This window comes from Diceros bicornis, chromosome 31 (assembly GCF_020826845.1).
Source record: "Diceros bicornis minor isolate mBicDic1 chromosome 31, mDicBic1.mat.cur, whole genome shotgun sequence".
In the NCBI taxonomy this organism is placed as follows: Eukaryota; Metazoa; Chordata; class Mammalia; order Perissodactyla; family Rhinocerotidae; genus Diceros; species Diceros bicornis.
Genome location: NC_080770.1, coordinates 1,221,033 through 1,245,414, shown reverse-complemented (window position 1 = coordinate 1,245,414; position 24,382 = coordinate 1,221,033). Strand labels below are relative to the sequence as shown.

The 24,382-nt window shown below is 64.1% G+C and overlaps 3 protein-coding genes across 4 annotated transcripts; all 3 read right to left on the bottom strand.

The window, feature by feature from the left end:
- Positions 1-325: 325 nt before the first annotated feature.
- GATD1 (glutamine amidotransferase class 1 domain containing 1) lies at positions 326-7,417 on the bottom strand. Of its 2 annotated transcripts, XM_058526096.1 has the most exons (8): positions 7,341-7,417; positions 5,517-5,593; positions 4,844-4,949; positions 4,352-4,459; positions 3,220-3,314; positions 2,324-2,417; positions 1,949-2,060; positions 326-1,824 (listed from the first exon to the last, which is right to left on the bottom strand). In XM_058526096.1, the coding sequence occupies exons 1-8, from the start codon at positions 7,402-7,404 to the stop codon at positions 1,818-1,820; spliced, it is 663 nt and encodes a 220-aa protein (XP_058382079.1). In that variant the 5' UTR covers positions 7,405-7,417; the 3' UTR covers positions 326-1,817. The 2 variants fall into 2 exon arrangements, with proteins under 2 accessions (XP_058382079.1, XP_058382080.1); XM_058526097.1 differs by lacking the exon at positions 326-1,824 and having other exon boundaries at positions 1,945-2,060.
- Positions 7,418-13,323: 5,906 nt separating this feature from the next.
- Positions 13,324-16,092, bottom strand: CEND1 (cell cycle exit and neuronal differentiation 1). The gene is made up of 2 exons (XM_058527338.1): positions 16,039-16,092; positions 13,324-14,666 (listed from the first exon to the last, which is right to left on the bottom strand). The coding sequence occupies exon 2, from the start codon at positions 14,567-14,569 to the stop codon at positions 14,135-14,137; it is 435 nt and encodes a 144-aa protein (XP_058383321.1). The 5' UTR covers positions 14,570-14,666; positions 16,039-16,092; the 3' UTR covers positions 13,324-14,134.
- Positions 16,093-16,479: 387 nt separating this feature from the next.
- SLC25A22 (solute carrier family 25 member 22) lies at positions 16,480-23,108 on the bottom strand. The gene is given in 10 exon segments (XM_058526095.1): positions 16,480-18,081; positions 18,290-18,365; positions 18,449-18,603; positions 18,686-18,777; positions 18,779-18,861; positions 18,975-19,093; positions 21,574-21,664; positions 22,427-22,482; positions 22,644-22,769; positions 22,868-23,108. Coding segments are annotated over 10 exon segments (972 nt in total). The 5' UTR covers positions 22,888-23,108; the 3' UTR covers positions 16,480-17,927.
- Positions 23,109-24,382: the final 1,274 nt, after the last annotated feature.

Below are 24,382 nucleotides of genomic sequence, written 5' to 3'. Positions count from 1 at the left end.
CTTTCGGGCAGACGTCAGTCTGTTTGAAACACCCTGGGCATGTGGGGAAATCCCCAAGGGCACCTGCACCCACCCCCTGCACCTTCCTGGAGGTCTTCGCTCTCCTCCTCCTGCCAGCCTCGTGGGCTGCCCCAGCCCCCAGCCCCAGGCCCTGGACCTAGCAGACCCTGGACTGAGCCACCACAGGGCACCCAGGGAACAGGGCTGGGGGCCCCTCCGCAAAGCCCACCTTGCGCCTTGGTCTGGAAAGCTGAGAAGCACAGATCACAAGCCCTCGGCAAGTGTTATGAGCTCTTTGTAGATAACATATGTAACGACCCTAAGGCACCATCTTTAAAAAACCCTTTTGTCCAGAGACGTCCATCACCAGGGGGTGATAACTGCAGCCACTGCAGCCATGGGGGCTGACCGAGCCCTGCAGGGGAGCTGGCTAGGCCCGTTCTACGGAGGGCAGGACAACTCTTCCCGGGACACCATCTTCCCAGGAAACACCAACAGAGGGCACGTACAGCGGCATCTCCACGTGGTCTATGTGGCCAGAAGGAAGCGGTCTGGGACTTGGGGGGTGGCCCTGCTTCCTTCCTTCCTTCTTTGCTCTGAAGGGCTGGATGAGGCAGAGCCAGTGAGGAGGGGGGACAGGAAGGTGGGGAACACCCAAGAGGACCCGAGTGGCTCCTGGAGGCCTCACCCCAGGGCCAACGCCCAGGCGAGACGCCCGGGGAGGCTGGAGCACGAGCATGCTGCGCTGGGAGGGAGCCGGCTGGACAGCTGCACGGCATCCCCAGCAAAGTCCTGGCCAGGGCCTGGGAAACGAGGACTGAGCGCTACCCCAGCTGACCCGGGAGGCCACACACCAGGCCTCCTTCCAAGTGGAGCTTACGCTTCCGTCACTTCCACCCCGAAACCTGCGGAGCAGCTGCAAAACTGGGCAGGGCCACGTGACCTGGGGCTATCGGGCAGGGCCTGGTGAGCAGCGCTGTCTTCTTAAGAAACCCACGGTGTTGTATTCACAATTAAACGTGTTTCTCTCAATGTCAGAAGGGATGCAGCCACAGTGCGGTGTCCGCCCTGAGGTCCATCCTGGCCTCACATGGGGTCACCATCCTGTTTTGAAACCACGCCCCAGGCAAGGTTAACATTCAGACCCATCCTTCGGCACCACCCAGTCTGGGGATTAGGAGCTGTGGCCCCCAGAAGACCCTCTTCACCTTCGGGGAGTGAAAGTGCTGAGCAAGCTCCAGCCAGCTGGCCCCACCCCACAGGGCCCCACCAACGCCCAATGGGGTTGGGGGCAGCACACAGGCCTAAGCACAGCCCTCACCACCCGGAAGCGGGCTCCCAGAGCCCTGGCCCAGCTGGCATGGTCATCCTGGCTCCTGGGGAGGCTCAGCCCCTGCTCCACCCGGGTGGACAGGGACAGGCAGAGGGGAGAGACTCGGCCATCCAGTGCCGGCCCCAGGAAGACCAGAGGGGCGAAGACCCCATCCCGGGACCCCTAGAGCCGACTCACTCGGCACCACGTCCCCAGGGAACACTCAGCCTGGACTTTTCAGTGACCGCCTGGGGCCAGTGCAACACCTCAGCACTGTCCGCCTCTGCCCCAAGGAGGACGTGCTGGAGGCTGGGGCCGCCCCCACCCACCCCGAGCTGACGCCCCTCAGGGCTGCTCCTTGGAGGCCTCCAACAATCCCACTGGGCCAGGTCAGGAGGTCTGAAAGTCACTCTCCGAGGCTGTCACAGAGCGGGGTCCCTGGAGGCCTGAGGAGGGCACACCTGGGCCGTCTGGAGGTGGCGCTGGCAGGTGGGCTGGCTCAGCCTCACTTCCTGCAGGACAGGCACCGGGTCAAGGCTCAGGCACCGGCACCAGAGCAGGACTGCCAAGCTGGCCCAGCAACAGGGCCGCCTATGAGCCAGGAACCGGCCCCCGCCGCCGCCCACGGCCCCTCACCTGCTGCCACAGAGGAACAGCAGATTCTGCAGGGCCACGACGGTGGAACTGGCGTTCTGGCCGGTGATGAGGTGGCGGTCCAGCACGACATGCACGGCATCAGGCTCACTGGCTGCAGGAGGCCCGAGGACACAGGCCTCAGGCCATGCCACTCACCAGGCTCGGCCTGAAGAATGACCCCCACCGACCATCTCAGGAGCCACGAGCTCCTGGTGGACTCCGGCGGCCACTGAGTGGGTCAGGCTGCTGGGTCTCAGAGCTGCCAGCCACCAGTGTCGACTGGACACTCAGCTCTGGGTGGCTGGCCTGGCCGTTGTTGCCCACAGGCTGCAGCAGGCAGCCCCACTGCCTCCAGTGAGTGCCCGCCCAGCTCACCACTGAAGCTGGCACCCGCGTCCTTCACGAAGTCCTCCACGATGAGCGGCAGGCGGGCAAAGCCAGGCGCCCTGATGAGCTCGTACACGGAGGGCTGCGGGGAAGCGGGCACCCACCCCAGGTCAGGCAGGTCCAAACCAGGGCAGGGGGCTAGGCCCTACACGTGGGGGTGGGGGTGGGGGTGTGCATCACTGCTCCATGACTCGGACCTCTGGGCTAAGGTAGACAGTGCCAGAGGCTGGGGCCGAGGGTGAGGCCCTCCCGCCATGGGACGTCTCGGGGTCACAGGGCCGCTGTGGGGGAGGGGATGGCTGTTATCTGCTCCCCCAGAACCAGGGCACATGGGTGACCAGAATGAGCTGGGCAGGGGGCCTCGGCTGAGCCTCTCGGTGGCTGGAAGGGCGGGGAGAGGGCGCCGAGCGACACGAGGAGGCCGTGGAGCTCGACTGAGGAGCCCGGCTCCTCTCCTCCCGCCCTGGCCCGAACCCCACACCAGGCTGGCCTCGGGGCTCACCGCACAGACCCTCCCTCCCCAGGACCCTCACTCTGGCTCCCGGGCCACCCAGGCCCTCCACCCAAACAGCAGCACCACCTCCTGGAAACAAAGGGCATCGTGCCCTCCACAGGAAGGGAAGCAAGGCCTCGGCCCGAACCCACCTCCCCCTGCAGCAGAGCCTTCCTGCCGGACTCCCTTCCCGTGCGTCCACAGCTTAGTGACCAGGGCTGGGGGCCTGCGCCATGGGGGCGGCGTCGATGATGTCAGCAGGGAGGGGGGCGCAGAGCACAAAGAACCGCTGGCCTGTGCCAGAACTCCAGAGGGAACCGTGGCCCCGCTCTCAGGCACAGGTGCAGACCTCTGGGCTCGTCTGCGACCAGGGACCCTGCGCTGCACTCACCCCTGTCATGCTGTAGCCTTGGAACACCCAGGACCTGTCCTCGTTGGTGGCACAGCAGAGGGCAGCCACACCGTGGCCAACAGCACAGATGGGCTCTGAAACAGTGGGCAGGGCGAGGCCTGAGGCCCTGGACGCCTGCCCGGGCCTCCTGCCCTCTCCCAACACCGCCACCAAGGAGCTTCTGGAGGCCACTGCCCCCATCTGCCCTCCCAATCCCCTTCCTCTGCCCGGAAACATCAAGGGCTGTGGCTTCAGGACCAGGCTGGGCTTAGAGCCCAAATCTCCTCACGTCTTGGTGGCCAAGAACCAGATACAAGGAGTCACAAGGGCACTCAGGTCCATTTGCCAAACCCAGGAGGGCTCCACACCCACTGCCCCTCCTCCCGTCCCTCTGGAGACGGTGCCCCCGTCCTGCCGAGCGGTCACCCTGGCTCCAAGCCTTCCTCCCAGAAGGGCCTGGCACAAGTGCGTTCCCATGGCCGAGGTGGCCAAGAACAATCGCTGCCTGTCCAGACCACGCTGGGGAGAGGAGGCTACGTCCCCACCAACAAAGAACACCAAGTGCAGCCCCCAGCTTTCTTCCTGTTGGTCCCTAATGAGCATCCCGCTCCCGTCCTGCCAACACGCCCATCACAGCCCAACACCAGACCGGGCCGGCAGGCCGTGTCTCCACAGAGCAGCCTTCCTCTCAGCCCCTTACTGCCCTGGAACCCCAAACCCCACCAGGAACAAAGCCAGTATCCTGCCCACCCACCTCGGAGGGGCCCAGTGGGGGGGCACAGTCACCAGTCCCAGCAGGGGACAGGCAGAGGGCCCGCAGGCACGGTGACCTGAGGGCACAAAGTCAAGGAGGAGGGATGGGGTGGGGGCACCCCATCCCCGTGTGTGTGGACAGCCAAGCAAGCTTGTCCACTCACTGGTCAGAATCAGGGTCCTCACATCGGCTCTGTCTGGCTCCTGAAGTGACCCCACGTTTCCAGCTCTGAACCCTGAACCCTGCGCTCCACGGCCGTCGTTGCCCACAGCCCTCCCCCACCACACCCCGGCGTCTTCCTGCCTCTCCTGCCCATTGGTGGAGTCCCGTTGCTCAGGCCTCTACAGAACCCCCACCCCCGTCCCAGAGGTCACCTACTGCTCTCGGAGTGGAAGTGCTGCAGGATGCGGGCCAGGGACCCGCTGCTGGCCAGGTCGGACAGGGCCCCCGGACAGCTGGGGATCAGGAGGGCGTGGTACCGGGCACCTGGGGGAGACCACAGGCTGGTCAGTCACAGAGAGCGGGGTCGCTGGAGGGACCAGGCCCTCCACAGGGATCAGCCCGGCTCCTCTCTGCTCCGGCCGGCCAGCTGCCGTCACCTGTCACTCTCCCTGCATGGGCTGAGGCTGCCAAGGCCCGGGCACCACCTTCCCACGTCTCCATGTGCCGCCACCTCTCTCCCCAGACGGAGCTTGGGAACCCCGGGGCCCAGGATGCGGGACTGGACGCTGCCCCGGACGGTCACGGCACCTCGCAGCAAGCCCCAGAGCACTTCAGGAGCAGAGCGAGGGAGTGCTGTGGGAGCCACAAAGCCACCTGGAACCCCACACACCCGACCCTCCATGTCCTCAGGCGCCCGCAGCCCCTCACCGTCGATGGACTCGAGCTTGGCGGGGCTGGCGTAGGCCTTGAGGCGGAAGTCCTGCACCCAGCGCGAGTTGGTCTCGTTCACGTCCACAAAGTCCATGGCTTTCCCCTGCGGAGCCCAGAGACCAGGGTCAGCACTGGACACCCGCTGTCGGCTCACAGGGACTCGAGGAAAGGCTGACGAGGGCTGAGACGACAGCAGCCCCTCGGGGACAAGGTAACCAACAGCCCAGCCCCCTCCGGGGCCTCGCCACACCCGACCCCCACTTGCCCCTCCCTGGCCCTCAGTCTCCCACTATAAGCAACAGCAGCTGTCCCCCCCACCTCGGGGGTAACACTGAAAAGGTGCAAGTGACAAATACATGACACGTCGTGGCCATGACCCCCGAGTCCCACACCAGTGGGAACTGAGAACTCCTCCTGGTGGAAGCTGTGCCGTCCTTCTCTCACACGTCCAGAGATACCAACCCACGACGCAAGGTCCCCTTTCACCACGGGCTGGGACCAGAGCCTGATGACACCACTGAGGGTCCTGGCCCCTCGGCGCAGGCCAGCTCCCCTTGGGTCACAACAACCTCAGGCTCCCTGCTCCTCCCAGGGAACAGCACTCTCCTGGCCTCGCCCCCCAAAGTATGGACCCGGCACATCTCGTTGGAGAAGGGGTGGCTGGACTCACCCCAGGGGTGGCCACTTGCAGGTTGAAGGCAGAGCTGGCCAGCGTGAAGCAGTGGAGGAAGGACTGGGCCGACACACCTGCGAGAAGGGCACATCCCTGGTGGGTGCAGGGCGAGACAGCTCGACCCCCACCCGAGCACGCGGGAGGCTGCCCAGACCCCAGGGCTTCTCCTGGCCCCAGAACCACCATGGGGAGCAGCCCCCAACCCCACAACCCGGGGCCCACCTCTCACAGCCCTGGGCACCAGCCCTTGCTCACTGGGCCCTTCATCCCCAGGGTGGGCTCTCTTCCAGGCCTGGCCACTAGAGGCCTGTCCAGAAGGCAAACCCACGTGTGCATCTCCCTCACACAGCTCGCTGGCTCACTGAACCACCAGGGAGGGGCGGCAGTGAGCAAGGCCTGGGTCCAGGGAGGTGGGGCTGAGGCAAGCGTCAGCGGCAGGACGGGTGAATCCCGACCCCTCCCCACAGGCGGAGATACCACCTCACCCTCACCCAAAGACATGCTGCCCCTTCCTCACGAGAGCTCCCGCGTCCCGCCCCCATCCCCCACGCTGCTCCTAGCCCTCTGCCCTGGCCCAGCAGGAAGGCTCCTGGCTGCTAGAGGCTGCAGCCCCAACAGGGACGTCTACTTCTAAATGGGCTTGACAGCGTTTCCCCATCTTTATTTTAATCCTAGGACCCAATTCCTAACCCTTATTTTCATTTTTATTCACTCTTACAAATTAACACATATTCATCATAAAGAGCCCGCATGTTGAACAGAGACAGTCTCCCCAAATCATCTCTGGACTTTGCCCAATTCTGCCCTCCCAGTTCCTCAACCCTCACTTCCCCACTCCCATCGGCTTCGGCCCAGGGCCCCCTGAAGGAATGCTGGGGGGCCCACCTGTCCTGCCCACAGAGCCTAGCGGCCTTTTCAGAGCTGTGCCCCCACCCCATGTCCTCAACATCCCCTCCCTGCGGCACAGTCAAGCTGATGCGACCCCTCCTCACTCTCATCCCATTCCAACTAGCCACCTTTGGAGATAACCCATAACCTGCCTCTCCAGGACTGAACTCCATTCTCAGTGGCTCCTCACACCTCGATCTCCCCATGTAGAGGGTGGGGGGGGACCCCGCCTCCTCCCGCACTTATTCTGGAAACCCCACTCAAGGCCCCTGGGGCTCAGCACCCCGTGACCTCATGACCCGCAGCCCTCTCTATCTCACCCACTTGGGCAGCTACAGAGGCTGAGAAAGAGACCAGGCTCCAGAGCCAGACCCGAGGGCCCAACCGTGGCCCTCCACCTCCCCGAGATGCCACCTTGGGCTCATCACTGCCCTCAGCGACAGAGGAAGCACAGGTGAGGATCTGGGAAGTGCTCAGAGCAGCGCCGGGCGCCCTCCGGCCTACCTGCTCTGCCCCCACACCTCCCCGTCCACCAGGACCGTCCCTTCCCCAACCCCTCGCCCTCCTGGGGGTGTGCTAGGCGGGGCGGCGGAGCGGTGGGCACGGAGGACACGCTCCTGACCTACCGCTCAGAAGGGCCGTGCTCCCCAGGCCTGCCAACCCCGCGTCCTCCGCACACCCTCCCCGGGTCCCTGGGGCAGCGGCCCTGCCGCACGGAGGCCCCCGACTGACCGGCTCCTTCTGCCCAGGGGGCCCCCGCTGCGCACTCGCAGGCCGCACCGGGACCGTCTCCCCGCAGAGGCCCGGGCCCACCCGCGGCTGCCCGGACCAGACGCTCGGAGCGGCTCTACTCCCTCCCGAGACCACGCGCGCGCCCGGGTGCTCGAGGCCGGCCTCCCCGGGCGCCCGCCCTCCCGCCGGCGCGGGCCTCACCCTCCGCGGCGCTGCTGGCCACCAGCAGGCAGGCCGGCCGGCTCTGGAGCCTCTCGGACGCCATGAGATCAGCTGCAGCCGGCGCGGACTGCGCGTGCGCGGAGCGTGCGTGTGCGCGCGCGGACGGAAGATGCGGGTCACGTGCCGCCCGCGCGCATGCACCCTCCCTCCTCCCGCGGGCCCCGCCCCCTCCCTCCCAGCGTGGGCCCGGGTCGGAGTGCGCCGCGCGCGCGAAGCGCTCAGCCGTCCCCCGACACCTGCAGCTCTGTCCCGCAGAGCCTGCAGAGGGCTCTGAGCTGGGCCGCGGCGGACGGGAGGGAGCCCCGCGGGTCTTCCCGGGCCGGAAGTCTCAGCAGCCCTGAGTAGACCCCTGGCCCGGGCCTGTCGCGGTCAGGACACAGTTCCTTCCCCTTCCCTCGTCCCTTATTCGGGCAGGGCAGTGACCCGGAAGAGAAGCCCCCTGCTCCGTGGACGAGGGTCCCTCCCCATGGATGAAGGTCACTCCCCGTGGACGAAGGCCTCTCCCCTTGGATGAGGGTCCTCTCCCTGTGGGTGAAGGTCCCTTCCCATGAATGAGGGTCCCTTCCCTGTAGATGATGGTCACTCCGTGTGTGTGAAGGTCCCTCCCCGTGGATGAGGGTCTCTCCCCCTGGATAAAGATCCCTCCCTGTGAATGAGGGTTCCTTCCCTGTGGATAAAGGTCCCTCTCCGAAGACAAAGGTTCCCCCCGCCATGGATGAGGGTTGCCTGCCTGTGGATTGAGGCATTTAACTCGATCACTGAGAACTACCTGTGTCACCCTCCAGGCTGGCACTGGGGACACAGCATGAAATGTCAGGGCAAAGTGCCCTGCCCAGTGGGGCTCCTGTCCTGAGGGTAGGGCTGGACTGTGGATTCATGGAAGATGATTGCACAGCTTGTTAGAGGGTGAGATGGGGCGGGGGAGCTCAGATGGAAATAATGGAGGCCTGCATCTCAGGAGGCGAAGGCTGCAGCTCCAGGCAGGGGGGCAGCGTGCAGCGGTGGGTCCCTTTGAGGGTGAGGGTGGCAGCCCAGAGACGGGGGAGGGGTCTGCAGGTGTCTGTGGAGGTGGGAGGTGGATGGGTCCCACCTCACCAGGATGGTTTCTGGGAGACAGGTAATGGGGTCACTGGGTTCAGCTGAGCCCCTGGAAGAATGGGGGTGTTCTTCCTGAGGTGAGGGTGCTTCAGGGGTGCTGAGTTTGGTAAGAGAATCAGGGTGCTGTTTGGCAGCCTGCATTTGAAGTGGCTTTTCCGGACTGGAAGAGGCACTTGGGGGTGGGGGGTGTACAAATGGGTCCTCAGCAGATTGGGGGGTGCTCTCTAAGGCCTGGGCTGGAGAGAAGAGAGGCCCCCCTTGGCCCCCATAGTCCCCCTTCAGGGCCCCCAGTGTGGAGGGGCTGCCACAGGGTTCCGTCAAGGTCCTGCCAGCCTCTGCTCTGACCAGGGAAACCTTTGTCATGGTGAGAACTGCCCAAGTGGGCAAGTATAGGCTGAGGCGCCTCCCCTGGGCGCCCCCTGCCTCCACAACCCCTGGTTCTGCCCTCTGCCCAGCCCAGCCCCATGCCCCCACAGGCCCTGACCGCCAGCTACACAGTCAGGAGCACCCCGCCCTCACCCACTACAGGGCCTTCCCGCCCCGGGGTGAAGCGGGAGCTGGGGGTTCCTGGCACTGGTGGTGCTTTCAGACAGGAGCCTGGGGCCTGCGCTGGGTGGGTGGGGGAGACTGGATGGAGACCCACAGGCCTGAGATCAGACCACAGGCTGGGCCTAGCCGCGCGGAGAGCTTTCTGGGTCTAGGGAGGGGGTGTCCTTCCTCCCCCATGCACGTCCATGAGTGTCAGACCCAGGAGCTGGAGGGGCCAAGGGGTCCCGGTGGATTGAGGGTCCCTCCGTGTGGATGAAGGTCCCCTACTGGCCCAGCCCCACCTGCACGGCCCCAGGGCGTCCCTAAGGCACCAGAGCTGGCTGAGCCGGCCCAGGTGCAGGAGGGAAGACGGGTGGGGAAGAGCTGCGTCTCCAGGAGCCTGCCCACCGCCGTCTCCTCCAGCACACGGACTCAGTAGCTGAGTTGTTTCTGTTTCTTAGGAAGAGGATGCCCCGGCCATGACACTGTGTGACGAGGCTGGTGTGTGCGTGCACATGTGAGCGTGCCCCTGTGCTCACAGACGATGTGTGCCCTAGTGTACACTTGGGACCTCTCAGGATGCCTGCCTGGTGGGCCCACATGGCTGAGCAGGGGGAGCAGAGCTCCGAGGCCAGGTCTCCTGTGTGCGCATAATCTTGGGTTCAGATCTCGTACGTGCGTGACCCAACCTTGATCCAGGCCACATGTGTGCGTGTGACCCCCGTCCACAGCAGAGTGCTTAGGCGTGTCGCCAGCTCCCAGCATGGGCAAGCCTGTGGGGGTATAGGTCCCCCATGGCATTTGGAGTTGGGGTGGGCAACCTGCACAGGGGCAGGTGGTGTGCAGCCTTGCCAACCAGAAGCCTCATTCTGGGGCTGGCCCGGTGGCTTAGCGGTTAAGTGCTCGAGCTCCGCTGCAGCGGCCTGGGGTTCGCAGGTTTGGATCCCGGGCGCACACCGATGCACCGCTTGTCAAGCCATGCTGTGGCGGCGTCCCATATAAAGTGGAGGAAGATGGGCACGGGTGTTAGCCCAGGGCCAGTCTTCCTCAGCAAAAAGAGGAGGATTGGCACGGATGTCAGCTCAGGGTCTTCCTCACAAAAAAAAAAAAAAAAAGGAGTTCTGTAGTTAAAATAATTTAAACCAGCCCGGGGCGTCTCCGAGAGGGTTTTTCATTTTGGAAGGGTCCCTACATTACTCAGGTTTAGGACACGATAAATGAGAACCCCGCACGGGGCCCCAGGGACCTCAGCTAACCGGCTCTAACATTCCTGGGGAGGGGCTGCCAGTCACTGAGCATGTGCGGGAGGTTAAAAGAAGAGAACAAGCTGCATCGTTATGAGGTGATATGACAGAGCTACAGTCGCTAGCCCAGCATGGCCTTGGGCAGTGCGGGCAGACCCCGCCTCAGAACAGGCCCCGGCTGTGCCGGAAGGTGACGGCGAGAGGATGGGGGACCGTCCACCTCCCGATGCTAGGCCACCAGATCTGCTGACAGCACAAAAATGACATCAGAGCTCCAGCCTCCTCCACACACGAAACTCATGAGCCAGATGGAGTCACGCCTGCACGCGCATCGATGCCGAGAACATGAGACAAGTACAAGGAGAACACCCTGCTAGCCAAGATTCCGAGAGCTCTCATGGTAGAAGGGACAATGGTCACGTGTGATAAACGCAGACTGTAGAACTTCTGTCCTCAGGAAGCAGAGCGAGAGGCAAGCCAGCCACTGAGTGAAGATATTTGCCACACGGCCAAGGCTTAGCATGCAAAACACATGAAGAAATCCTCCCCAAAATGAGAAGGAGGCATTCTACCCAACAGAAAAATAGACATGCCACCCACGGGAAAAATCACCAAAGGCGAGACCGAGGTGGCGGAGAACCATGTGAAAAAGAGCACGTCAGATCTGTGCAAGTTTAGAAGCCAGTCTGTCCCGCTGGGACTGGGATAATCTCAAGTGCTTCACCCCACCCCGTGGTGCCAGGGCGAGGGGAGCAGTGGGCCTCACGGCCGAGCGTCTGGCATGAGATGGGGCAGCAGAGTTTAAGATGCGCACGCTGCAGAGGCAGCGAGCCCACCTCTGGGAATACATCCAAGAGAAGGGAGAGCAGGTCTCCAAGAGATGTGTGCACACGCGTGTTCACAGCAGCATGATTCACAACAGTAGAAAGGTGGGCGTGACCCAAGTGTCCATCAACAGATGAATGGATGCACAAACCGTGGTCTATCCGTACAACAGAATATTACTCAGCCCTAAAAAGGAAGGAAATTCTGACACATGGATGAAGCTGGAGCACGTTTTGCTGAGTGAAACAAGCCAGTCGCCTGTATGATTCCACTCATAGGAGGTCCCTAGAGTCAAATTCATAGAGACAGAAAGCAAAAGGGGGCTGGGAGAGGGGATGGGGAGTTGGTGTCTAATGGGGACAGAGTTTCAGTTTGGGAAGATGGAAAGTTCTGGAGATGGATGTTGGTGATGCTTGCACAACAATGTGAATGTGCTTCACACCACTGAACTGTGCGCCTGAAAGATTAAAATAAAATTGTAAATTTTGTGATGTCTATTTTCCCATAAGAAAACAAACAAAAGCAAGATGTGTACACAGTACACACACTCCCAGAGACACAGGGAGCAGGGGCCATACAAGGATTTTCATCACTCCTTTGTCTAAAGTTACAAAAATTTTGAAACAACCTAAACATCCTTGAACAGGGAATTGATAAATAAAACGAGGCAGCATCATGGGTGGAATATCACAGCATCAAAAGGACCAAGTCCTGGACTTCTGGTTGAAGATGACAGAGCCCACCCTCACAGTCACCTCTGCTTCCTCCCCAAGTCCCTAAAATGTCAGAAAGGTAGGCAAGCCACGGAATAGAGAGAATGGGAGAGGGGACTGGATGGCAGGAGAGGTTGGTGAGTGACCCCACAGTGCCTGAGTGGCGGCCCTGGCACCTGTGGGGCAGGTGGGTTGGAAGCTGGAGGTGTGGGCAGTGGCCACGCTGCTGGGTAGCACTTCCCCTCAGTGTGGCAGCCCCTCCCCTCGGTGTGGGGGGCTCAGGCCCCAGTGGCCCCGGGGCAGGTGGCCCCCTGGACTCAGAGGAGCCTGGCACGGGCAGTGGTCAGGCTGCAGGACTGGAGGAGGGGTGGGTCTGGGCCGAGGGTTCGTCGATCTGTTAAGGATGTTTCATCCCAAGGAAGCTCTCAGGACTCATCTGAGCCTGAGATGTGGGTGGGCCATCCTGCGAGGGTGGGTACTGGGAAAAGAAGGGCAGGACATGCCCCCACCCCCCGAAAGCTGGAAGAAGGTTGGAGGGAGGAGGGCCCCAGGGTCACAAAGCCCACAGGAGCACTTTTGGGGCCCAGTGGGACCTTGCTTCCCCAGCCTGCACCCCAACAGCCTTGTCCGCAGCTGGGGTCACAGGCAGGCCTGGCCAGTTGGATGCCTGGCCAGAGTGGGCTCAGGGAGCTGTGGGCGGGAGGTGATGAGAGGAGGAAGCCCCCCAGCACCCCGCCGCAGCCTCTGCGCCGCCCCCCCACCCCCAGGGATGGGGAGCTCACTGCACAGAGGGGTGGAGAAAGAGCCCCCCTGGATGGAGAGGTCAGCCTGAGGAGCCAGGTCCCCCTCCCACTCCCGCATCCTCCCTCCTCCAGTCCCAGCTCTGCCCCATGCACTGTGGCTGGCAGCCCGGGCCTGGGGTAGGTCCTGCAGCCCCTAGGCCCTGACCAGCAGGAAGGCCTGGCTGTGGCTGCATGGGATGGGGCAGGGCCCGGGCAGGGCCATGGGTAGAGCCCATTAGGATCAAGCGCATGGTGTTGGCAGGAGGGGTTGGTGAGGGGCACCCGGGACTCCCCACCCCTCCCCGAAAGCCCGCAGTGTGGATATGTGACCCGCCATGTCCCAACAGGAAGCTCCTGCCTCTCCCGGCCCCGTGCAGGTGAGGACACCAGCCCAGCCTTTAGACAACAGAGTTTATTTCAGATTCAGCCTCCACTCAGGCCCAGGGTTCCAGTGGCCGGCTGGCCAGGCGAGGGCACGTCAGGCTCCCACAGTGTCCACTGCCACCCTCCAGAACCTGCCTGCAGCCACCGCCAGGGACCAAGCTGGGACCAGATGTGCTAAGGAGGGGCTGCGCAGCAGTCTCCCTGCAGGTGCAACGGGGCAGTGGACGTGGGTGCCGGTCACCCACCAAGCGGTTCTACTCTACCTGTTATTGCATTTATACGCTTGTTAGACTCGAAGGACACGGGGTGAGGCAGGAGGGGCCACCTATGGGGGCTGGGCAGGCTGCCGGGCAGGTCCTCGATATGGGTCCCCCCCCGCCAGGCTCTCAGCTGCCCCCAGGACAATTGCCGAAGGATGGGAGGGGGCTCAGGGCAGGAAGTGCAGTGGTCCCAGCCTCAGGGGCTCCCCTGGGTCACAAGCTAAAAGGAGAACTGCAGGGGGGCCCTCCGGAGACCGAGACCAGCCTTTGGGCTCAGGTGACGAAGAGCGGAGGTGGCATGGAAGCTGTGTCGATGTGACCGCCGGCCTCAGGTCAGCCCCGCTGCATCGGGCCCACCCAGACGGACCCCCCCAGCTGCAAGCAAAGAGCAGAAATGGGAGAGTGAAAGAGCCACACCCTTTAATGTCCCCACAGGGGGAGACCCAGGTCAGAGCCCATCCCGGACCCCTGCCCACCCTGAGGGCTCCTGCCCTGGGGGGTCATCAGGACGCTGCTGCCAGGAAGCTCACAGGACCACTGGGAACTCTCGGGACAGGCTGGCACACGTGAGCATGTCCACTGTGGACACACCTGCCGTGGGCGGGCGGGCCACACTCAGAGTCCACTCCTTCCGCTGCCCCCCGGGTGCCCTGGCCCAGGCTGAGCCCTCCACCAGAGGATGTCAGAGCTCCGCCCCATGCTGCTGGGTAAACCTTCTGCCTCAGAGGGGGGGAGGGGAGGTGCTGGGGGCCAGCCGAGGGGGCTTGGTTTCCACTGCCGGGGGCCCTGTCCGTCTCTCTCCCTCTGCGTGTATGTGGGGGTATATGTAGATGTACTATGTATGTACGTATGTATAGATAGCTGTGTGTGGAATCGGCATGCACAAGATTCCCAAGGTCTGTACAGGAAGCGGCTGTGCCCACAACTGGGCACGAGCCATCATTTTTTCCGGGTCAGGAAGGCCACACCGAGAATCAGGGCTGCAGCTGCCACAGCCACCCCCCCGGCCACCAGCACAGGGGTCAAGTTCTCGAAGGGGCAGGGGCCTCGGCTGGGGGCCTCGTCCTCCTCAGCCCCATCCCCAGGGCCCTTGGGCTCAGAGGTTACATCCGGGCTGCTGGGGGCCACGGGGGCCGGCTTCAGGTTGCTGTGGTTGTTGAGAAGGGCAGGGTCTGCCTTGGCTGGGGTCTTCTTGGCAGGCGGTGGGGTGGGGGCCGCTGGTGGCTCCTGCTTCTCCACTTGGGCCTCCTTCTTTGCTGGTTTAGCCGAGGGAGCTTTCCCATCTGCAGCTGGGGGGGCTCTAGCCTCAGCAGCGGCCTGGGGCACCTTGGTGTCGGGCTTGGGGCTGCTGGCTGACTTCCCTCTGGATTCCATGGTGGGCAGTGCTGGCAGGCTGTGTGGGGCTGCGTGGACGGGCAGGTGGCTGGACCACAGCGGCTCAGGACAGCTCACCCCTGGGCATTACATGGGCCTAGAGGGAGACACAATGAGGCTGTGCAAGAGACTCGGCCCTCCTGTCCAGCCCCCCCCAACCGCCTGCTCTCCATAGACACCCGCCCAGTTCTCTGCAGCCCCCCAGGAACCTCAGCTCAGGACCCTCCTCATCCAGGGCCTGGCCTCCATCCGTCCCCTGCTGCTCCTTGAGAAGCCCCTCCAGCCGCACAGGCAGGGACTATGGGCCCTGAATAGGCTGGGGGGGCGGGATGAGACCAGCCAGAAGCCTCAGTTTCCTTGTCTGTAAAATGGTCTTGCCCACACATGTGCTGGGTCCACCACTCCAGCCCGGGGTAGTGAGGCCCTGACAGGGGAATGAGAGCCCAACCAGCCCTGAGAAAGGTATGTGGTCGGGGGGAGGGGGATGGCAGCCACGGTGGGCCTGGGCAGAGCCGACCATGTACCCTTCTCAGGAGAGAGGCTGAGTCCACGTGGAGTGGGGGCAGGGCAGAGCAAGAACCCAGGATCTGGGCTCTTGGGCGCCGCTGGGGTGGGAGTGGGCCCAAGGCCACTAGGACCTGGATGTGACAAACCTGAGGTGTCTCCCCAGGGGGCTGGAGAAGCCAGCGGGCCTGTGCCTCCCCAGCTCCTGGCGCCCACCCCCAAGACCGACCTCGCCCGCTCCAGCTCAAGGGCAGGGAGTCCTTCCTGGGCCTGAGGCTGCGCCTGCCTCTAGGGACAGAGGGGTCCGTGGCGTAAGCCTGGGGTGGGCACACGCTGTGTCAGCCAGCATCAGCATCCCCGAATCTGGGCCAGGTCAGAGGCCGAGGGCTCTGGGCTGCAGGAAAGGCGGGGCCCAGATCCTCAGTGTCCAGGGGTTGGGGGAGAGGACTGTGGGGGCCTGAGTCGTCTCTCCCTGAAGACCTAGACACACCTGTCTGCCTCTCCCCCCAGAGGATGAGAAACCCTACCCTCACCCACAGGGAGAGGGAGTCTGAGTGCGAGGCGGCAGCTCAGGTTCCCCACCCTGGCCACGCACACTAACCACACCGAAGGTCGCCTGAAGGTCACAGCCTGATGGGCTGTCCTGGTGACAGGCCCAGCTGCACCCCCCTTCCCAGGAAGCTGCAGCAGCCCCTCACCCCAAGGTGTTCTGGAGGGGCACCCAGCTGCTGGGAGTCAAGATTGCAAAAGGCAGGTGGTTTGCTCTCCCCCGCAGACCCTCGGTTATTTTGGGCTCATGCTGACGTCACCCGGCTGCCCCCTCCCCCTCCCCTGGCCGCTGTGCTGAAGAGAGCAAGGGGCCGGCGCGCCCCCGGTGACCTTCAAAGTAGGAACCGCCACTTTGCCCCAAGGGGCCAAGCGCCCCATCCGCCCTGGGCCCAGGCCACGGAGCCCCGCCGCCTTACGCTGCTGCTCCTGGCGCTCCCACCTCGGCGCTGGGCGCTCTCCGCGGGTCCACGGCCGGCGGCTGCAGATGCAAGGACTGGGAGTTTCCCACAATGCACTGCTCCCGGCGCAGGAAAGGGGGGCGGGGGCGGCATCAGCGCCGGCTCCGCCCGCTCCGTCACCGCGGCGCCCCGGCTGGCTGGCAACTCTGGGGCCCCCGAACCCAGCTCCGTTTTTTATCCCAAGGGCGGCTTAGGGCCAGTGAGGCGACGCACTGAGGCTGCACTTCCTGCACCCCAATCCAGACGGCGAAGGAGTCAGGTCAGGAGGCAGTTCCGCCCAGGACCCCCTCCAGGCCAATGTGCCGGTCAGTGGGTGGCCGGGCGCAGGAGGTGGGGAGCCAGTTAGAAGAGGGGGCTGCCCTTCCCCCCTCACCCCAACAGAGTCTGAGAGAGGAGGCATCTACTTAGAATATTTATTTATGTTCTTACATGACAAGACACAAAAAGTTACAACTTCTTAAAACTCCTCAAAAGAAAAAAATATAATTCTGTAAGCAGCAGCAGCAGCTCCCAGCATACAGATGTGGTGGGAGAGGGCAGCTCCCAGCAACAACCGTGAACTGGGGGGCCCAGGCCTGAGCCCCAGGTAGTGTCACTGGAAGGGGCCTCCGCGGAGGGGCCCGGGTGGGGGGACACAGCACCAGGTCAGGGTCAATCACCAACACGATCACGTGACCGGGGGCGGGGCAGGGCAGCCTGCCTCAATTCACAATGTCAGTGGGCTGGGACTGGGGGGGGCGGGGCTTTACAGAGTGTGGTCCCGGGCTTCGTGCAGAGGCCCATAGAGCAGGATGGGCCCTGGGAGGACTGAGGGGGCAGCACCTAGCCCCCGGAAAGCAGAGCAGGTGCCCAAGCTCCGTACTGGTCCTTATGCGCGCCCTCCCCCTGGCCAATCGTGGACCCGGGGTGGGAGTCTCAGAGGAGAGGCCAGGCAGGCGAAATAAATTTCTGGACGGGATCAATGGGGAACCTACAGCACACACAACATGCACGCACACACACTGCACACACACATACACACTGCCTGGCCACGTGGGGGAGGGCAGCAGCCCCCCCACAACCCCATCCCTGAGGGGCCAGGCCAGCTGAGGGCTGGTGGGCACATCCTGCTCCCCACCACACTCACACACGCACACAGACCTCACACGCTCTGGGCCCCCAGCCTGGAGTGGGGGCAGGGGGCCCACTAGGAAGGATGCTGGGTCCCGCAGTGGAGGGGGCTTGCCCTGGGAGTCAGAACTCAGTGTGACCCCCGCCTGGGGTTCTTGGCTCAATATGGGCGGGCAGGAGACCCTGATCCTCCTGCAAGGCTGGCCGGGGTGTGAGCAAAGTGGAGTCCTGGCCGAGGGCAAGAGCAGCAGCGGGGGGAGGCTGGACCGCTGGACGGAGGGACAGACACGGCCACTTGTGCCCGGCAAGTTAATAAATACGTTTGTGCGGGGTCCCCTTTGTGGACTAGGGGTGAGCCTCGGGGACGAGAGCTGGTAGACTGGAGGGTAGGGTCCAGCTTGCCCAGCCCAGGCCTGGGACCCCCAGCCCAGAGACCAGCTCTGTCTCTGGGGGTGTTCCGGCTGGGGCGGAGCTGGGGTCGGGGCTGGCTCCAGGAATGTAAAGATTTCTGTGTTTTCTACATAAATAAGACATTGATCCCAGTGATAGCGCAGACAAAACCCCACCAGAGCCTGCGTGTGCACCACTCGCGTGGACCCTGTGCCCCTTCCTCTGCCTGCCCCCGTCCATGTGGGGAGGGGTGGGGAGAGACTCTCTCTTGCTCAGGTCTGGGCTGGCTGCCTGGCTCCAGCCCCACTCTGGTCCCGCTCAGCTGTGGGCGTGGGGCGGCCCTGGGCTCAGGGCTGGGGGCGCTGCAGCAGACCCAGTAGGGTCTCGGCGATGCCCAGGAAGTAGACCACCTGTGCGATGCCAAACAGCGGGGCGATGACCAGCGCGCGGCAGTAGGCGCCCTTCAGGAAGGCCGAGGGGCCCTCATGCCGCAAGATCTTCCTGTGGGGAGAGGGGCGTCAGAGCTGGTGTTGCGGTGCCCTGCCCCCTGGGGCCTCGCCCACCTGGGGTCCCACCTCACCCCCCTTGGGCCTCGCCCACCTGGGGTCCCGCTGCGTCCCCTGGGGCCTCACCCACCTGGGGTCCCGCCCCGCCCCCCTCGGGCCTCGCCCACCTGGGGTCCCGCCCTGGCCCCTGGGGCCTCGCCCACCTGGTGCAGTCTAGGAACCCCGAGTAGGTGTCCTCATTGACACCACGCTGAAGGGACTGGAGCCGCGTCTTCACCACTGTGGGTGGAGAGGAGGTCAGAGTGGGGCTCACCTCCGACCCCACCCCCTCACAGCCCCCGTCTCCAGCCTGGCGCACTGACCATCACAGGGGTTGACAGCCACAGCAGCCGCACACCCGGCCACACAGCCCGCCAGGAAGGACACGTAGAAAGGAGACTTCTCCCCAGATGCCGGCTGGCCCAGCTGGTTCAGGTTGGCAAAGAGGGGGAAGTAGACGATGGAGAAAGGGACGTCCCTGCAGAGGAGGGCAGCAGTGACTGGAAGGTGTGGGGTGGGCTGGTGCACCTTTCTCCTCCCGCTCTCCCCGTCTCTCCCACCTCAGCAGCGTGGCCCCCAGACCCTTGTACAGGCCGGCAATGCCGCGGCTCCGCAGCAGGTCCCGGGTCAGCTGGGTGGCTGTGGGCCGGGGGGGCAGCCGGAGCCTCCACCGAGGGCTGGGCGCGCCCCTGGGCTGAGAGCTGGGCCTGGGCAGCCAGTATCTTCTTCTGGGCAGCTGGGAAGAAAGGGGACAGGCCTGTTGGCTCTCTCTCCTAGCGGTGGGGGCAGGGGACAGGGGTCCAGCTGTTGCCCCACCCTGGCTCTCCATCCCTGCCCCCATGCCCTCACCAATGCGGCCTGCATCCTGAAGCTGGATCTTCAGCATCTCCATGGGGGTGGTCACGATTACCTGGCAGGTGCCGGCCCCGCAGCCTGCCAGCATCTCCTTAAACAGGGTCAACTTCTGCCTGTAGTGGAGAGGGGGAGCCGCGGTGAAGTCAGAGGCCCCTGCCGCCCAGGGGCTGCCCGCTGTGCCTGGGTGTGAAGGGGGATGGGAGTGGTGGAGGCAGACGCAGCCCTGTGGGGGTACAGTACCCTCCCAGCCTCAGATACCCCTCCAGGCCCTCCAGCTACGGGCACCGAGCCCGACAAACAGATGGCCCCACGGGCAGGGCCTGGGAAGGGCGGTGGTCCCATTCTGGAGCAAAGAGAAATGGAGAATTGGGGGGGGGGTCTCAAGTGCCCCAAGAGGCTACCATTTCCTCCTCGCTCTCTGGTGATAGGGAAAAGCTGGTCGGTGCGCCCCAAATCTCAGCCTACAGGGAGCCGGCAGTGGCTTGGGGCCAAGGACCACTGAGGCCTGAGCAATACTGACACAGCATCTGCTTCACTCTTCCCCAAGTGCAGGCAGGGAAGACGGAGGAGGAGAACGGGGGAAGAAGGTAGAGCAGGAGGAGGAGGAAGAAGGCAGAGGAGGAGGAAGGCAGAGGAGGAGGAGGAGGAAGAAGGCAGAGGAGGAGGAGGAGGAAGGCGGAGGAGGAAGAGGAGGAAGAAGGCAGAGGAGGAGGAGGAGGAAGGCGGAGGAGGAGGAGGAAGAAGGCGGAGGAGGAGGAAGAAGGCAGAGGAGGAGGAGGAGGAAGAGGAGGAAGGAGGAGGAGGAGGAAGGCGGAGGAGGAGGAGGAGGAAGGCGGAGGAGGAGGAGGAGGAAGGCAGAGGAGGAGGAGGAAGAAGGCAGAGGAGGAGGAGGAAGGCAGAGGAGGAGGAGGAAGGCAGAGGAGGAGGAGGAAGGCGGAGGAGGAGGAGGAAGGCGGAGGAGGAGGAGGAGGAAGGCGGAGGAGGAGGAAGAAGGTAGAGGAGGAGGAGGAGGAGGTGGAAGGCGGAGGAGGAGGAGGAAGGCGGAGGAGGAGGAGGAGGAGGAAGGCGGAGGAGGAGGAGGAGGAAGATGGAGGAGGAGGAGGAGGAAGAAGGTAGAGGAGGAGGAGGGAGGTGGAGGAGGAGGCGGAGGGAGGCAGAGGAGGAGGAGGAAGAAGGCAGAGGAGGAGGAGGAAGGCAGAGGAGGAGGAGGAAGGCAGAGGAGGAGGAGGAAGGCGGAGGAGGAGGAGGAAGGCGGAGGAGGAGGAGGAGGAAGGCGGAGGAGGAGGAAGAAGGTAGAGGAGGAGGAGGAGGAGGTGGAAGGCGGAGGAGGAGGAGGAGGAGGAAGGCGGAGGAGGAGGAGGAGGAGAAGGCGGAGGAGGAGGAGGAGGAAGATGGAGGAGGAGGAGGAGGAAGAAGGTAGAGGAGGAGGAGGGAGGTGGAGGAGGAGGCGGAGGGAGGCAGAGGAGGAGGCGGAGGGAGGCGGAGGAGGAGGAAGAAGGCAGAGGAGGAGGAGGAGGAAGGCGGAGGAGGAGGAGGAGGAAGGCAGAGGAGGAGGAAGAAGGTAGAGGAGGAGGAGGAGGAAGGAGAAGGAGGAGGAGGAGGAAGGCGGAGAAGGAAGAAGGCGGAGGAGGAGGAGGAAGAAGGCGGAGGAGGAGGAGGAAGAAAGCGGAGGAGGAGGAAGAAGGCGGAGGAGGAGGAAGGCAGAGGAGGAGGAGGAAGAAGGTAGAGGAGGAGGAGGAGGAAGAAGGCAGAGGAGGAAGGCGGCGGAGGAGGAGGAAGAAGGCGGAGGAGGAGGAGGAAGGCAGAGGAGGAGAAGGAGGAAGGCAAAGGAGGAAGAGGAAGAAGGTAGAGGAGGAGGAGGAGGAAGAAGGCAGAGAAGGAGGAGGAGGAAGAGGAAGAAGGCAGAGGAAGAGAAGGAGGAAGAAGGCAGAGGAGGAGGAAGGCAGAGGAGGAGGAGGAGGAGGCAGAGGAGGAGGAGGAAGGCGGAGGAGGAGGAGGAAGAAGGCAGAGGAGGAGGAGGCGGAAGGCAGAGGAGGAGGAGGAGGAGGAGGAGGAGGAGGAGGAGGAGGAGGAGGAAGGCGGAGGAGGAGGAGGAAGGCGGAGGAGGAGGAGGAAGGAGGAGGAGGAGGAGGAGGAGGAAGGCGGAGGAGGAGGAAGGCGGAGGAGGAGGAAGAAGGTAGAGGAGGAGGAGGAGGAGGAAGGCAGAGGAGGAGGAGGAGGAAGGCAGAGGAGGAGGAGGAGGAAGGCAGAGGAAGAGGAGGAAGGCGGAGGAGGAGGAGGAAGAAGGCAGAGGAGGAGGAAGGCAGAGGAGGAGGAGGAAGAAGGCAGAGGAAGAGGAGGAAGAAGGCAGAGGAGGAGGAGGAAGAAGGCGGAGGAGGAGGAGGAGGAAGGCAGAGGAGGAGGAGGAAAGCAGAGGAGGAGGAGGAAGAAGGCAGAGGAGAAGAGGAAGAAGGCGGAGGAGGAGGAAGAGGAGGCTCTGCAGGCCAAGGTGAGGGCCCGCAGGAGAGCAGAGCCTTTGTGCTTTGCCTGCAGGCACCAAACGGCCCCCCCACAACCTTGGCCCCCAGCAGCTGGGCAGGCCCAAGCCCCTCACCCATCCTTGGAGAGATGATAGCGGAAGAAGTCGTTGGCTGCCAGCTTGATGGCCTTCTCCGGGGTGACAAGGGTCAGGTTCACGGCGGCTCCTGTGGGGCACATGGGGCAGGCGGCACGGCTAGGTCAGTGGCCAGGTTCAGGAGGCTCTCAGCCTGCACTTGCCTCCCAGCTGGCAGAGCCCGACTCCAGTCACTCCTTGGCTGCCTCCTCCTGCCCTCTCACCCACATTAGTGCCAGGCAGGGGCAGGGACCAGGAAGGGATGGGGCAGCGCCTCCTCCTCCAGGCACTCTGCCACCCTTCCCGCTTGATCCCTCCAGGTGGGCCTCCCCGAGGAGCACCTCCCCTGGGGGACAAAAGGTGCTCGCACTGGAGGGGGTGCCAGGTGAGAGAACTCAGGCGTCCGTGGCCGCGCCTGGCCTGGTGTGGGTCGGAGCCATGGGGGCAGCTGCAGGCCTCCTCAGTGGTGAGAGCTCAGCACTGCACGGCGTCCGGGCAGATCCAGACTTGGGGATTGTCTCCTAAGCCGCTTTGCGGTAACGCCCCCACCCCTCCCAGCCTCCCAGCACAGATGGGGTCTTGACTGTTCCAGAAGGCAGGGGAGGAGGCTGCAGCCACCGCAGTAGAGCCATTTGGAGAGGTGGTGCTGAGAACTGCCATTCCCCAGACGTCCCACCCCCAGTGCAGGTGCAGCCAGCCCCCAGGGACATGTCCACATGTCCACTTACACACCAGGCCCAGACACGCTGCCCCGCCTTCCCACCTGCCTCCCAGCCGGCTCCCCTCTGCCAGACCCCTCTGAGGCTGCAGGAGGGTGCCACCCAGGCCTGCCCATCCGAGGGTTGAGCCTCACCGCGATACATGCCGAAGTAGCCCTCTGAGCGGATGGTCTTGATGAGACAGTCAGACCTGCAGCCGAGGGGATGGCGGTGAGCTGGGGCCAGCCCTCCCCTCAGTTTCCCCTTTTCTTAAACAGGGTGAGGGGACGCTGGAGCCTGCACCTCACCCTGTCCCCACATCACATGGCCCCACGACCACCGCCCCCCGACGCACACACCAGGCACACTCACATGCTGGTGTACATGCGCTGGCCATTCTGCTGGTTCTGCAGCCTCGTCTTGGCCAGGTCGATGGGGAACACGCAGGTGACCCCGATCAGCCCAGCGATGCCGCCATTGATGAGCTTGGCTGGCAGACTGTGGGCAGAGGGAGTGTCAGGACCAGCCCCCTCAGCCACAGGTCAGAGGGGCAGGGTGAGATGGGGCAACGACCGAAGGCACGGATGCATTCTGACCTGATCTGCTTATCAGCCATTTAACTCCAGCACGACCAGGCAGGAGCCGGGGAGGAGGATGGCCAGATGGTGGAGGTGCTGCTGGAGGACGGGGAGGACGGAGGCCAGAGGGAGGAGAGGCGGTCCTCCACTTTCAGGGGATTTTTATTTTTTTTCCAGGGGATTTTCAAAACCACTGCTTTGGTCCTAGAGGGAAGAGGGACTGTTATCAGCGGGGGTGGGGCAGACCACTCAGAGGCCCACGCACCAGAGAAACACACTTCCCCCAGAGCCCCCTCCCCAGGTCTCCTGCACCCACCAAACCCCTCGCCCACCGCCCGGCTGGGCCATCCATGTGTCCTGGGGGTGCAGCGTGGGGGGAGGTGTCTGCCACTGGCCCCATCCCTGGGGCCACCTGGCTTCCCCTCAAGGTCCCCCCACGGCAGCGTCCTCCCGGCTGGCCTCGCACACGTTCACACACGCACGCTTCTACCAAGCCTTTAAAGGGCCAGGCGCCTCTGAGGGCAGCAGCAGCAGGGGCCAACCGGCCAGTGGGGGCACCTCGACCCGGGCTGGGGCTGTGGCAACCCCCTATCCTTGAGCAGAGGCAGCTGGCGCCTGCCCTCTTCAGGATGGCGGAGTCTCTTCACAGACTCCTCCCTGGCGCCCCAGGACCCCCCACCTGGGCTCAGCTCACGGCTGCCCGGGTAGACGCTGCCGCCTCAGGTGCAGTCCCCACTCCCACAGCAGCTCCGCGCTGGACTCCAGACATCCCCTCCCCTCAGAAGCACCGTGCTCACCCACGCCCAGCCTTGCGTCCAACCTCCTCTCCCCACTCCCAAGAACTTCACTCCCAGACAGACAAACACACCCACACAGAGGAGCCCAGCAACCAGGATCTGGGAGCTGTAGGAGTGTGTGGGGCATGGGCGAGGGGGCAGCCGGGAGGAGGGACGCTGGCCTTCTGAGGCTCCCTCTGGTTGGCACCCCCATCCACTCTAGGGGTGAGAGGAGAAGGGGCCCCTCTCACTAGGTGCAGGGCTGGGGAGCCAAAGCCAGCCTCGGGGGCCTCCCAAGGGGAACACAGCCAGAAAAACAGAGCTGTGAGGGGCCTCCCCCCTGCCTCCCCCGGAGCCCCCTCTGAGGCCAGCTGTCACCAGCTCGCCCCCGCAACGCTGCCACCCAGGGTCACACGGCTGGCTCACACCTGCAGCCCCTCCAAGGACTGGTGACCTTCACCTCGGCTTTCCCCGGCCAGGCTGTGCCCCCTCTCCTGCCCCTGCCATCCCGGTCCCACTCACCCAGAGGTGCACAGGACTTGGCTCCTCCACCACTACAGACTTCAGACTGACTACAGCCTTCGGACTGGGGAGGAGATCAAGGGGCCGAGGGAGGTGCCAGCCGCAGGGATTGGCTGTGGGGTGGGGCGGTCCGGGGCGGGGGGGGGGGGGGGGGGGCGACTTTCTCTTTCACTTCGGGCAACTGAGGCTCCCTGCAGCTGTGGGAGAAGGGATGAGGGGTATGACAGCTTCTGGG